Genomic DNA, 13,317 nt, shown 5'->3' with positions numbered 1-13,317 from the left:
CTACTCTTGAGAATATTTTAACCTTAGAATGTATTCAAGAAATTTCAGATATGGATTCGCTCAAGCTGGAGCTGCTGGAGGACTCAGATGAAAGGAATATTAGTTTGCCTATTCAAACTGAGTCCATAGACCAAGCAAAGCGAGAGCCATAGAGCAAATCGAAGGTTAGGAAATAGCTAAAAAAGCTTCCAGAGCATCTGAAATACGTATTCCTTGGCTAGAGGGGACTTACCCGTTGATATTCTCAGCCTCGCTTATTCCAGACCAAGAAGATCAGGTCTTATCTTTTCTCAAGAAAAGAAATATGACTTTTGCATGGAAAATATATGATATTAAAGCAATTAGCCTAGCGGTTTGTATGGACCATATCATTCTGGATGTTGAAGCGAAGCCATGCAGACAACCTCAGCCATGCCTTAACGAGAATATATAATAGGTAGTTAAGAAATAAGTTATTAAGGTTTTCGATGCAGGTATTATCTATCTAATAAGCGACATCCAGTGGGTTAGTCCAATCTAGGTGGTCCCCAAGAAATGAGGATTTGTTGAACAAACAAGCGGCAAATGGGAGGTCTTCATGACATGACCTGCCACGGGATAGAGGGTCAGCATCGACTACGGGAGATTAAACGCAACGACAAAGAAAGATCATTCCCGCTACCATTCCTTGATCAGTGCCTTGAGAAGCTACCCGGTCACGAATACTACTATTTTTTGGATGGCTACTCAGGTTATCATCATATTCCTATCAAACCAGAGGACTGCGAGAAAACTATATTTACCTGTCCGTATGGTACTTTCGCTTATAGGATGATGGATTTTGGGCTCTGCAATGCCCCAACCACCTTCCAACAATGTATGTACCACATTTCAGTGATCTCTTGGACTCGTGCATAGAGGTTTTCATGGATGACTTTTTAGTATATGGCAAGACCTTTTCTAGATGCCTAAGCAATTTGGATAAAGTACTGTACCGTTGCATTGAGACTGATCTCGTGCTGAACTGGGAGAAGTGTCATTTGATGATGAATGAAGGAATAGTTCTTGGCCATAAGATCTCGCTCGCCAGAATTGAGGTGGACAGATCGAAGATTAGTGCAATTGAAAAAATGTTAGCACTCTCGAATGAGAAAGGTGTGCGAAGTTTCCTTGGCCATGTTGGGTTCTACAGACGATTTATCAAGGACTTCAGTAAAATAACTCAACTGCTGACCGCGCTATTGTGCAAAGATGCTAAATTTCAGTGGTCGAGTGAGTGTGAGGAGGCTTTCCAAATTTTGAAGAAAAACTCACTACCGCTCCCATCATTTCGCCACCAATGTGAAACGAGCCATTCGAGCTGATGACGGACATGAGTGATTATGCCGTCGGCGCTGTATTAGGATAGAATGTGGAGTCCAAGCTGAATGTCATTTATTATGCCAGTAGGACGTTGGACTCCGCTCAAAAGAATTACACTACTACTGAAAAGGAGCTGCTAGCCATTGTCTTCGCTTTCGAAAAGTTCATGCAGTATCTAATTGGAAGCAAGACCATAGTTCGCATTGACCATGCAGCGATCAAGTTTTTATGAAGAAGAATAAGACAAAGGCCCGCTTGATCCATTGGGTTCTGTTATTCCAAGAATTTGATATCGAGATCAAAGATCGCAAAGAGAACGAGAATTTCGTTGTTGATCACCTTAGTAGATTAAGACAGCTGAGGACACATCCCCAGGTATAAATGATTCTTTTCGTGACGAGAAATTCTTTTATAGTCCAGATAAATAATAAAAACACAATTATTTGGTTCAGCCGTTGACTTACCTAGATCGCACCCGAAGAGTAGCGACTGCGGATTCTCACGTTATATAAAAAATAATAAGAACTTTTAAATAGAAATAATTATATTTCTTTATTGGGAGAGATAGAAATAAAATATTTTAATTGGACTTTACATGATACATGTCATGAAGTTTATTAAGGTTTGTTAGTATTATTGAGCCATAAAAATCATATGTTAGGGTTCGGCCCACAATATAGTTGAATCTATGGCCCAAAAGGGCTATTAAAGGCCAAGCTCAGTGAATGCTCTGCCATTGTTGGTTAGGTGCTAGTTGAATCCGGGGAATTCGGTCAATGTCAGAATCGTGAGGTGGTTGAGAATGGTTCACCGTTGTTGTTCGAGTCCGGTGAGATCGGAGCTCTCTAAGTATTAGATATAACTGCCTCTCCGAAGGTGGTGGTCGTGAAGTCATAAACCGACTGTGTTAGTCTACGATCGGTGTTACCAACCAAACGTGGTTGATGGCCTCTCCAAAATAATTTGCAGGACTTTAAATATATCATTAATGAAAAAGGTAAACAAATCATTTCAAAGGAAATTTATGAGGATCATTATTTTATTGATTTTCTTGCAAATTTACTTGGTCACTTACTTTGTCTAAATTGGGAGCTTGGGGATCGACTTCTCAAGCCCATTAAATTAAATTTGAATTTTCTTATTAGAGTTTCACTTTATTTTGTTGCAGAAATTTGATCAACAAATTGGTAACCAACCACGGTGGAAGACAAGACAAAATTATTTATCCTACGTCTGAAGAAGTTTTTATATGTCTATGATCCGGCCTAGTAATCGGAAGGATGACATAGTAGGATATCAGGAACAAACATCGAACATCTCAATTGGAGTATTTACTTCGGGACACCCACTCCTAGATATGCTCAACAAATGAATAACTAGCAAATTACCACTATGTAGACTATGTTGCATGATAAAAAAAAAAAAAAAAAAAAAAAAATGCGATTATTAGCTCAACAGTTTAACCAGCTCAATAATAATAATAATAATAATAACTACTTTGATAAGTACACTTGAATGAGCAAATTCTGTGTCAATAAGGCGTTCAGTTCGGTGTATGCTTCTTTGGCATTACGATTTGCTGGTTTAAACCAAATGTAACTTTAGTCACTTATTATTAAACTATATGTAATCTTATATCATCAACAAAAAATAACAGCAAACAACGGAATTACATGACATGTACGCCCTCCCTCGTTGCAATAACAAAACAAAATCAAACTCTCATCACACCTCCAATTTTTCAGCAGCTCATTCCACTCACTAGCTCCAGTCTATCAGATCAGCATCGATGGTGTATCTCACTAAACAAAACAAAAGAAAAGAAAATTCTGAATCTCACTCTCTCTCTCTCTCTCTCTCATGCTAAGCTAAATGTCTGGCAAATTCAGAACAACAACAAAGCCTTAGGCAGCAGGCACAAATGTTGAGTGAGTATCATATCAGAAGAACACCAGCAGGTTGAGAAAGTTGTACTTCTACACAGCCTGCCTGCCTGCTTTAGTTTCCACAAATTTATTCATTCAGTAATGTCCCCAAAATCAAAATCTTCATGATTTCTGCAGATTAATAATTCATTGCAATTGCAAATGGGTTTGTTTACGTACCTCAATCAAACATGGCGGCGATTACCTTCCATATTCACCTTTACTTGAGTTTTATCATATCCCAAACTTGCATCATCAGCTTTTACTGAAGATTTGGTGGTTTCCAATATCTCAGCTTCCAGGGTTTTGTGTTTCTCTTTCAACTCAGGGGTGCTTATTGCCTCTGTGATGGATTTCTTGATCTCCGCCTCTAAAGCCTGAATCTTACTTTTTGATTCTTCATCCGGCTTTGTTCCAGCTTTCTCTAACTCCATCTTTAGTACTTCAATCCTATCTTTCAAATCTGATGAATTGACAACGTCGTCTATTATCATGGTAACCTCTTCATCAAATGCATTTATTTTTGCCAAGACTTCAGGTTTTGAAGGAACCACCTCCAAACCCATGGATTCAAGAACACGCACAAATTCTGACTCTAACTCTGCCCCCAACTGCAAAACTCTTTCCTTTAGCTCTGGCTTTGAATCAATGCTGGACACTCCTGAGGTTGCAATTTCAGCCTTCAGCATGTCAATCTTTTGTTTTAGATCAGACCGTTCAACGACTTCACCAAATTTCCTATTAACCTCATCTTTTAATTTCTCCTTTTTGGTGCTTTTCTTGGAGTGCTTCAAAGATTTTGACAACTCTTTCAGCATATCTAGCTTAGATTTCAGGCTAGGATAATTAGGAGCTGAATGAAGATTTCTCTCAAACTCATTCTTAAGTTGTTGAATCTTTTCCTTCAGTGCAAGATATGCAAGCTGGTCATTTAGATTTCTTGCCTTCTCAGCTTCTTCCCTCACCATCAAAATTTTGTCCTGCATACCCAAAGCTTTGGCAGCCTCATCATGTTCGTAGTCAATCTGTTTTTTCAACTTATCAATCGTCTCTCTTAATCCAGTACCCAATAGCCCTGTCGAAGAGTTATTGGCCTCCATTATCTTCAGTTTCAAATTTTCGACTTCATCCCTCAACTCTTCTTCTGAAATTTTGCTAATGGGAACTTCCAGTTCTTCTTTCTTTTTCATATTGATTTTCTTCTTAGGATCAACTGGAATACCCTCCTGGAATCCACCAAGTTTACGGAATTTTTGAGCCCTATGTTTTAGCAATGTTTCAGTATCCATCTTAACAAGCTCCTGTTAATGACAGATATAACCAAGGATTATTTTGTTAATGCATACATACAATGATAAATATGTAAAATTGTGAAGGAGACACTCACATCCATTGACTCGACAAGTGCAGTTTTGATCTGTTGTGAAGTCCAATATGGATCTGCATGAGCACCACCAAGAGGTTCCTACAAGAAACCAAAAGTTGTACTATCATGAACAAAAACAACTCGCTAGACTGTAAAAAGAAGAAAGAAGAATTTTGAGATGCAAGGAAATGAAACTAAATGGTAAATTATGCATATTTATGCCACCTTTCCGCATTGTGTTTCGAATGATTTTATTGTGATGTGTAATCATGTCTAGAATACTGTTTTGAACCTTCCGTACTATGTTTTATCTTAAATGAAAACACAATCTCAGGGACAGTAAAAGAAAAAAAAACAAAAGGTAGGAGAAAGAATAAAGGGAACATATTCAAGAAATGAAATGAAGATGTGTTAAGTGATAATTACAGGGATGACACCGTCGGCAATTTGAAGCTTGGTCAGCTCTGCAGCAGTTATTTTTAGCTTCTCAGCAGCCTGGAAAGAGTAGGAAGAATATTACGTTAAAACAACGATAGTTATTATGTGTACACAAGATCAGACACCCATAAAAACACCTTTGGAGAAGCTTTTGCACTCTTCCACAAGATTGCAGCACAAGCTTCAGGGCTATCACAAGGAAATGGAACAGAAAAAAGTCAAAATGTAAGCCTTACGTTGCAACAAATGCAGCATAAAACATGAATTCAACAGAGATAAAACATGAATTCAACAGAGGCAATAATTCCTGGAAGTCATAATAATTAGCTGTCTAGTCAATGTATATAGTAGCAGCATAAACTGTTGGTATATACTAATTTCATAACTGCGGATATAAAACACCTGGCAACATAGAAAACTGCATTTTCAAGCATTAACAGCTTGTTAGCACAACCAATTGCCAGAGCTCCACCAGAGCCACCTTCACCCATAACAATTGAAACAATTGGAACTTTCAGGCCGAACATAGTCCTTAAATTCTGAGCAATGGCTTCTCCCTACAGAAAATAATACAATCAGTTAACATGGGCATACTTGAGCTAATAAGGAGAGATCTTACATTACTGAACTTCTGTACATTACTTGTCCAAGTTCTTCAGACTTAAGATCAGCATATGCCCCTGGGGTGTCAATGAAAGTGATAATCGGAAATCCATGATGATCTGCATAGTACATCATGCGTAGTGCCTTCCTGTAACTGTAAGAGGCAATTTTCTATTAGGACTAAATTCAATTTGTTTAATGGATTCTCGGAAACTGGAATTAGCATAGCACTATTGCCTGTTCGAATATTCAAAAATTATTCCTGAGCTTCTAGTCAGTATGGAATGCATTTCCATTCAGTTAAGTATAAAGTAAGCATAGAGATATCTTTCTTAAATGCATACCCATGCGGAGTAGGCATTCCAAAATTTCGCTGAATATTCTCTTTTGTGTTCCTGCCCTTTTGATGCCCAATGAACATGTAGCTTCTGCCATTCATTGTACCAAGTCCAGTGACAATTGCAGGATCATCATATCCAGCTCGATCGCCATGGAGCTCAACAAACTAGATAGTATATATGGAAAAGTGAAATTCAGAGCTCAACCTTTCAGTTTCTTTTATCTAGATTCCACATTTCCAGCAAAAGATGTTTATATTAAGGAAAAAAAAAAAAAAAATAATAATAATAATAATAATAATAATAAAAATAAGACAAACTATTGTGAGTAAATAGTTAGACAACTTTCAGACCTTCTCTGTAATGTTGAAAACATGATCCAAAAATGTTGGTCGGTTGGGATGACGTGCAATATTAACACGTTGTATGGGAGTCAAATGAGTATATAAATCTTTCAAAGCCTGGAGAAAAACCAAAAAAAGGGTGTAAGTCTGCCAGCTATAGCAACATGAACTGATCAATTGCAACCACCCCTCCTCTCATTACCCAAACTCCTTCCTTCCAATGGAATATAGATCATATACTATCACTGTTTTCCTGATGGAATACCAACTAAAAATGTAACGGATTTCGTGATGGAATACCAACTGAAAATATAATGGAACAGTAAGTAAAATCAAATGAAGAAGCAAGTACTAGTAACTAAACCTGTTGGTATTTATTCTCCAGTAGGATAATTTGATCACTAAAATCCAGTCCAGTCTCATTTGCCATCCTTTGCACCTATATCAAGGAAACAAATATTGACAGAATCAAGTATCCAACTATTCATATTCTTCAAACAGTATCTCACAGATTTATGTGGATAAACAGTCATAGAGGGCTAAAAGCTTCATACATCAACTATTTTTTTCTGTAAATCCATTAGCGGCTTCTCAAAGTCCAAAGTCACAGGTTTTGGTTTCTCCTTCAATGGTTTGAAAGGTGAGAGGTGGCTAAGGACTCCACCCTTGACATTCGGGTCAGGATCTTCTGGCCAGGGATATTCATGCTTCTTGAGTTTCCGAACCTTTGCTGTTATCGTGAAGTTCCATTTTTTTGTTTCTTGTCGGGCTCTTCCTAGTGTCTTGAGGGGTATTACAGAACTCCCATTACTTGAGCTCCTAAGAAGATCCGAAGCTGTAGAATTTGAAGCCAAATGTCCAGCCAACGAAACAGAGGATTGGGTACTGGAAGCCATTTCAATCTACACATCCAGAATAAGCCGGATTATGGATGGATCTGTTTGTGTTAAATAATAGATGGGAACATTAACGTTGTATGTAACTTTCAACATAATTGAAGATTGAAGTTCCGAACTCAACAATTCTTGGAATATTTTCTACATGTGCACTTGTATGCATCAAATAATACTATGATTTTGGGGGGAAATAAATGAATGCTGGAGTAACATCGAAATCTGATTGCAAAAACATATAATAACATAAATTAAAAATCGAACGAAGCATAAACAGCTATCCTGACAACGCAGGAGTTCAGCTCGCACTCTTAAGTCACTAGCAGAAGTTCCAACTGTTAAATTAAAAATCAAAGGAAGCATAAACAGCAATCCCGACAACGCAGGAGTCCAGCTCGCTCTCTTAAGTCACTAGCAGAACCAACTGTTAAATTATGAATTCAAAAGTTTAGCTCGAGTGAAGAAACTAGCAGAACTCTTAACCTGCCGGAAGTAACTCGTATCAAACAATAAATCCTCCTACATCCAATTTACGCTCAAATCAATCACATAGAAAAACACATGCATCCATCTCATTCAAATAAATCCAATTCTAAAGGAACAAATTCAAGACAGAAGCCCAATAGATCGAAATGCAACAAGGAACGTGAGATTGCCTCTACAAGGAGCGGAGGGGAAGGGATCTTTAATGGAAGAGTAGAAGCAAGCACTTCTCCGCAGTCCGCACCAAGATAAAAAAAAAAAAAAAAAAAAAAAAAAAAAACAGAACAGCTGGGAGATGTTATTCCGAGAGAGGCGGCCTCGGGATCGTCGCCTAGAGCTTCGGCTTTGTGGTCATTCAGGAACGAACCAACTCCATACATAAACGGTTTCGATGATTTCCATGTGAAACTGAGAGAGTAAACAAAAAACCAAGCAAAAGTAAACTGAGGCACAACTGTGTGTGGGTGGTGTCGTGTGGTTGGGAGCGCTGCCTGCTAATAATGAGGGAGGTCTGTGCCCTTTGTCGGTTTTGCCGTTAAAACCCCAAACCGCAGTAGGAACGAACCCATTCGCCATTCCACTCCACCCTTCGGTTAATTAATAATCTTCAGCTATTTATTTTGTGAAATAGTTTGATCATATAGGTTGTGTTCTTTTTCTTTCGATTCTTTTGTAATTATTTTTTTTTTATATTACATATAAATTTATTTTATATTTAAAATATCACATCATCGTCTGTTTATATCACATCAAACTACTATTCAATAATTCAAATCCAAAAATCCAAATCCACAAACAACCACACATATTGCTTTTACTAATTTTTGCTAAAAGAAAGTATTCCTATAAAATTGCTTGGATAATTTTAAAATAACAATATTTATAATATAAAAATTAATATATAAAAAGTAGAATAAAGTATTGCATAAATTTATTAAATAATAGATAAAAATGTGATAGTATAAATAAAAGAATAATAATTGTTACGTACGAAATTTAGAATTAGGTTAAAAGCCCAAGGTAAAAAGAAGAATGGGCCTGGTAATAGGGTTGATTGAACTGGCTGAAGGACACCGTGAGGAAATCAAGGAAAATAGATTTATTTCTAAGGAAAATACAGGACGGAAGGACCTCAGGTCGGTAGGTTCTCAAGACGGAAAGACCTCAGGTCGGAAGGTCTTCAGGTCGGAAGGTCCTCAAGACGGAAGGACCTCAGGTCGGTAGGTCCTCAAGACGGAAAGACCCCAGGTCGGAAGGTTTTCAAGTCGGTAGGTCCTCAAGACGGAAAGACCTCAGGTCGGAAGGTCTTCAGGTCGGGAGGTCCTCAAGACGGAAAGTCCTCGGGACGGAAGGACCTCAGGTCGGTAAGTCCTCAGGACGGAAAGACCTCAGGTCGGAAGGTCTTCAGGTCGGGAGGTCCTCAAGACGGAAAGTCCTCAGGACGGAAGGACCTCAGGTCGGTAAGTCCTCAGGACGGAAAGACCTCAGGTCGGAAGGTCTTCAGGTCGGGAGGTCCTCAAGACGGAAAGTCATCAGGATGGAAGTCCGCAGGTCGGGTAAACCGTAGATCGGATAGAAGACGAAGTCGGGCAGACGCGGAGGTCTGTCAAGAGGAAGGTCGGGCAAGGAAGAGGTACGGACAGACGCGGAGGTCTTTGATCGAAGACGGAGGGCGGCTGATGCGGAGGTCGGCCCAAGTGGGGTCGGGCGGAGAAGCAGGTCGGGCGAAGGACGAAGTCGGGCCAAAAGAGCGGAAGGTCTGTGGTCGGCTCAAAGAGTGAAATATAGGGATAATTTTGGTCTGCTGGGGACACGTGTCAGCATGAGAAGGGTTGGAAGACGGTTGGGAAGGAGACGTTGTAACCGTTCGGGTGACGGTTTTCAGTACGGTTTCCCAGAGAATATTTAAAGGTTAGAATCATCATTTGGCAAGGCATCTTCAATCAACTTCAACAAAGCAAAGTCAGATTTGGGGATCACCACTTTAAATTTCAGTCTTTTATTTTCCAGTTTATTTTCTGTACCATACAGTGTTTAGAGATTCCTAATCTCAGGCACTAATTAATCAAGTTTAAGGATATTTTCTATATCTTTGAATTTTACTTTATTTTTGTTGAAAAATTACATCAACAAATTGGCGACCACAGTGGGAGCAAGACACAATTGCTCATTCCAATTCCGGCGATAATTTCATACGTCTTAGATCCGGCCGAATCATCGGAAGGGTCCATATGGCAGGTTCACAACCACAATCATCTTCGGCACCGGTGGGAGAATCCGTTCCACCACCTATTGTGCCAAATGCCGGGGAAATCCCACAACCACCAACTGATTGGTGGTCTTATGTTCAACAAATGAACAACCAGCATACTTTGGTTATGCAGAATATGTTGCGTGAGCAACAAACGAACATGTTGCGTGAGCAACAGAGTCTGATGCAGAACATGATAGATCAAGCACTGTCAAGGGTTAGTCTTCAACCCAATCAAACGCCACCAGGAGTGTCCCCGTCCAGACCACAGGCAAATTTCGCAGGGCCATCATTCGTGGATAGTACATTCCCAAGTGCCACAAATCCCAACCGAATGGATAGGGGAAAATCTCCTTTGACTTTTCCCAACAATGTTCCACTGGGACCAAGGGTTACCAATCCACAGCCGAACAATACAAGGGAGGACAGGCCTGAAGGATATATACATGATCCTATTCATATTCCTGTGCAGGATCCTATTCATATTCCTGATCATCAACGCTTTCATGTAGATCCTGATGAGATTGCACATATATTAAGGGATCAGTATGGATTAATTCCTCAGATGGCTAACCGCCCTGCATATCAGAGACCTTTCCCAGAAAGGATCATTAATGAACACCCTCTCCCAAGGAATTTTAGACCACCCGACTTTCATGCATTCTCAGGGGAGGACGGATCTTCCACCATAGAACATGTTGGTCGGTTCACAGCACAATTAGGAGAAGTTGGCAATAACCCTTTTTATAAGTTACAGCTGTTTGGTTTATCTCTTACTAGAACGGCGTTTTCGTGGTTTGTAAGTCTACCTCCTGGGCAAATTCAGACATGGGAAGGACTGGAGATGGCATTTCACGCTAGATTCTTCAATCCTTTACCAGTGGTTTCTTTAACTGATTTACTTGAATTGAGACAGTATCCAGAAGAAACTGCTTCACAGTTTATAGAAAGGGTGCGATTGATGAAGGGACGATGTCCTACGGTAATCAGTGAGAAAGAGATGACCAATTTAGTGGTCCGGAATATGCATACTCGTTTAAGAAAGGCACTCACTGCCCTGGATGTTGAGGATTTGGCAAGTCTTGCATCTAAGGCAGGACGTCTAGAGTCTTTGTTCAGAGAGGAAGATCAGCATAACAGGCGTAATAGAGGCCAACATATGGCGAGTATGGGAACAGAAACATGTGACTTTGATTTTAATCAGTCAGAAGAGATGGCAGCCGAAATCCTTTCTGGAAAACCTTATGTATGCCCTAAATTAAAGCCAGTACCAGGGTCTGAAGGAAAGGAGCAACCGACCTTTGATAGTTCGAAAGCTGATGAAATTTTTGATATCCTGCTGACTGATGGGCAGATCCGTATTCCAAAGGGGCAAAGACTTGCCACTAAAGAAGAAATCAAAGGGAGACCATATTGTAAGTGGCATAATTCTTTCACACACACTACAAGTCAGTGTACTCATTTCAGGAAGGAAATTCAAAAGGCCATCAAGACAGGTCGGCTCAAATACATCACTCTAGGTGTAGACCAGCAACCGTTTCCGAAAGTAACAACGGCAATGGTTGACATCCAACCAAGTTCGGAAACAAGGAAAAGTTCGGCCAATGATGGACAAACAGGGGAACGAACTCAGCCAGGGGAACGAACTCAGCCAAGCCCCGAAATAAAAAAAGGAAGTCGGCCAAACAGTGGCCGACCGGAAGAACGACTCAAAGTTGTTGAAAGGCCAGTCGCTGAAAAATGGGACCGTCCAGACGGTTCTTTTAATGTGGAAGTGAAAGAAAAGGTTTTAGTGCGTGACCACCCGACCAGAAAAACAGGAACAGTCGGGAACAATTGGGCTCGAAATAAAAAGCCTTTACCAGTTGATATAGATCCTCGGTTCCCAGGTATGAATCGTACACAGATTCGCAATGCCAAACGCAGGTATGCTGCAAAGTATGGGAAACGAGTTTCTTCAGCAAAACAACGAACCGACGAACAAAAAGCAGCCGACCACTTGGCAGAAGATCAGTCCATGAGAGTCTTTACAGAACAAACGACCAACGAGCAGGGAGCAGCCACTCAATCTCTAAAAAGTCGGTCCAGTCGGGTCTGTTCAGGAAAGCAACCGAACGACGGCTTAGGCGCAGCCGACTATGCCAAAGGAAGTTCGTCGGGACAAGGGAAAGGTAAAGGAATGGCAGATGAAATAATTAAAGGTTTTAGATGCCAACATTGTGAACGGATCAACATCAATCCATCTCTTGAGGAATTCCGCATAGAATCTTTGACGGTTCAATCTCGGGACAAGACAAAGGAAGAAGTTGTAACTACAGAGGAAAGTTCAAAATCAGTTAAATCTCGTCTGGGACCACGAATCCCTTGTCGAATGACAGAGATTAATCAGATGAGAGATGAACCGATGTGGGCGAGTCTGGTAGATGATACTATGGACGAACCTTTATGGGCATTCTTGGCAGATGACGAATTAGAGGAAACAGAGTGGGCAAAGACTACAGATTCCGAGCCTCAGTCGGAAACACCTTCGATAGTATTTCCTCCTATTCCAGAGGGTGCGATCTCCCATTTGAAACCTCTGTATGTTAATGCTCACATTTGCGGGAAACCAATCACAAAGGTTTTCGTGGATAATGGAGCAGTCTTTAATGTTATGCCATTGAAGACCCTCAAGAAGCTAGGGAAAGGAATTCATGATCTGTCTCCTGTGGAATTCGAAATGACAAGTTTTACAGGGCAGCCGACTAAGCCTGAAGGCATGATGGTTGCCACAATCGAGGTCGGACCAAAGAAGATCTCCACTGTTTTCTTTATTGTGGACGCAGATACTACATACTCTCTCTTGCTGGGAAGAGACTGGATTCATGCCTCTCAATGTGTGCCATCAACCCTGCACCAACAATTAATGTTCTGGGAAGGAAATCAGGTCTTCAAAATGGAAGCAAATGACAACCCATTCGATGTATCAGAACAAGTTGAAGAGTCAGTGTTTTATTCCAGTCCTTTGGCTCCGATGTCTCAATTGTATATGGCCAGGGAATACCCAAACAAGGGTTATAAAGTCACTGGCCAGAACTCGATGTTCTATTAAAAGAACACCGTTATTGTATGGCTCATGATAAAGCCACACCCATTCCCATATAATTTGTTTGTTATGGAAGATACAAGTTTAGAAGTATGTAGTTCTCTTATTAATAAGTTCTATTTAAAGCAATTATTACATAAAGCAGAAAATAGTAAAGAGATTCTTGATGTTCACCTCCAAGAAGATGAACAATTTCGTTGGCCCGATTTATTAGAAAAAACAGAACCAACAGCTTCATCACAAGACCCAT

The 13,317-nt window shown here is 40.1% G+C and overlaps 1 protein-coding gene and 1 long non-coding RNA gene across 4 annotated transcripts; one reads left to right on the top strand and one right to left on the bottom strand.

Annotated features, from left to right (window-relative positions):
* Positions 1 to 1,991: 1,991 nt before the first annotated feature.
* LOC127248619 (uncharacterized) lies at positions 1,992 to 3,214 on the top strand. The gene is made up of 2 exons (XR_007838128.1): positions 1,992 to 2,338; positions 2,510 to 3,214. It is a non-coding gene; the product is annotated as an uncharacterized LOC127248619 (long non-coding RNA).
* On the bottom strand, positions 2,933 to 8,248 carry LOC127248618 (acetyl-coenzyme A carboxylase carboxyl transferase subunit alpha, chloroplastic-like). 3 transcript variants are annotated; one of them, XM_051271057.1, is made up of 12 exons: positions 7,905 to 8,248; positions 6,910 to 7,257; positions 6,720 to 6,794; positions 6,365 to 6,472; positions 6,018 to 6,178; positions 5,713 to 5,827; positions 5,473 to 5,627; positions 5,208 to 5,259; positions 5,059 to 5,127; positions 4,654 to 4,731; positions 3,447 to 4,567; positions 2,933 to 3,337 (listed from the first exon to the last, which is right to left on the bottom strand). In XM_051271057.1, exons 1-11 carry the CDS (start codon positions 8,109 to 8,111, stop codon positions 3,452 to 3,454), a joined length of 2,484 nt encoding a protein of 827 aa, XP_051127014.1. In that variant the 5' UTR covers positions 8,112 to 8,248; the 3' UTR covers positions 2,933 to 3,337; positions 3,447 to 3,451. The 3 variants fall into 3 exon arrangements, with proteins under 3 accessions (XP_051127014.1, XP_051127016.1, XP_051127017.1); XM_051271059.1 differs by having other exon boundaries at positions 2,933 to 3,334; XM_051271060.1 differs by lacking the exon at positions 7,905 to 8,248 and adding an exon at positions 7,732 to 7,845.
* Between the last annotated feature and the right edge of the window lie 5,069 nt (positions 8,249 to 13,317).

This window comes from Andrographis paniculata, unplaced genomic scaffold (genome assembly GCF_009805555.1).
Source record: "Andrographis paniculata isolate CXL003 unplaced genomic scaffold, ASM980555v1 Contig34END, whole genome shotgun sequence".
NCBI lineage: Eukaryota > Viridiplantae > Streptophyta > Magnoliopsida > Lamiales > Acanthaceae > Andrographis > Andrographis paniculata.
Note: the sequence above shows the minus strand (reverse complement) of the source record. Positions and strands in the feature narration are given on the sequence as shown.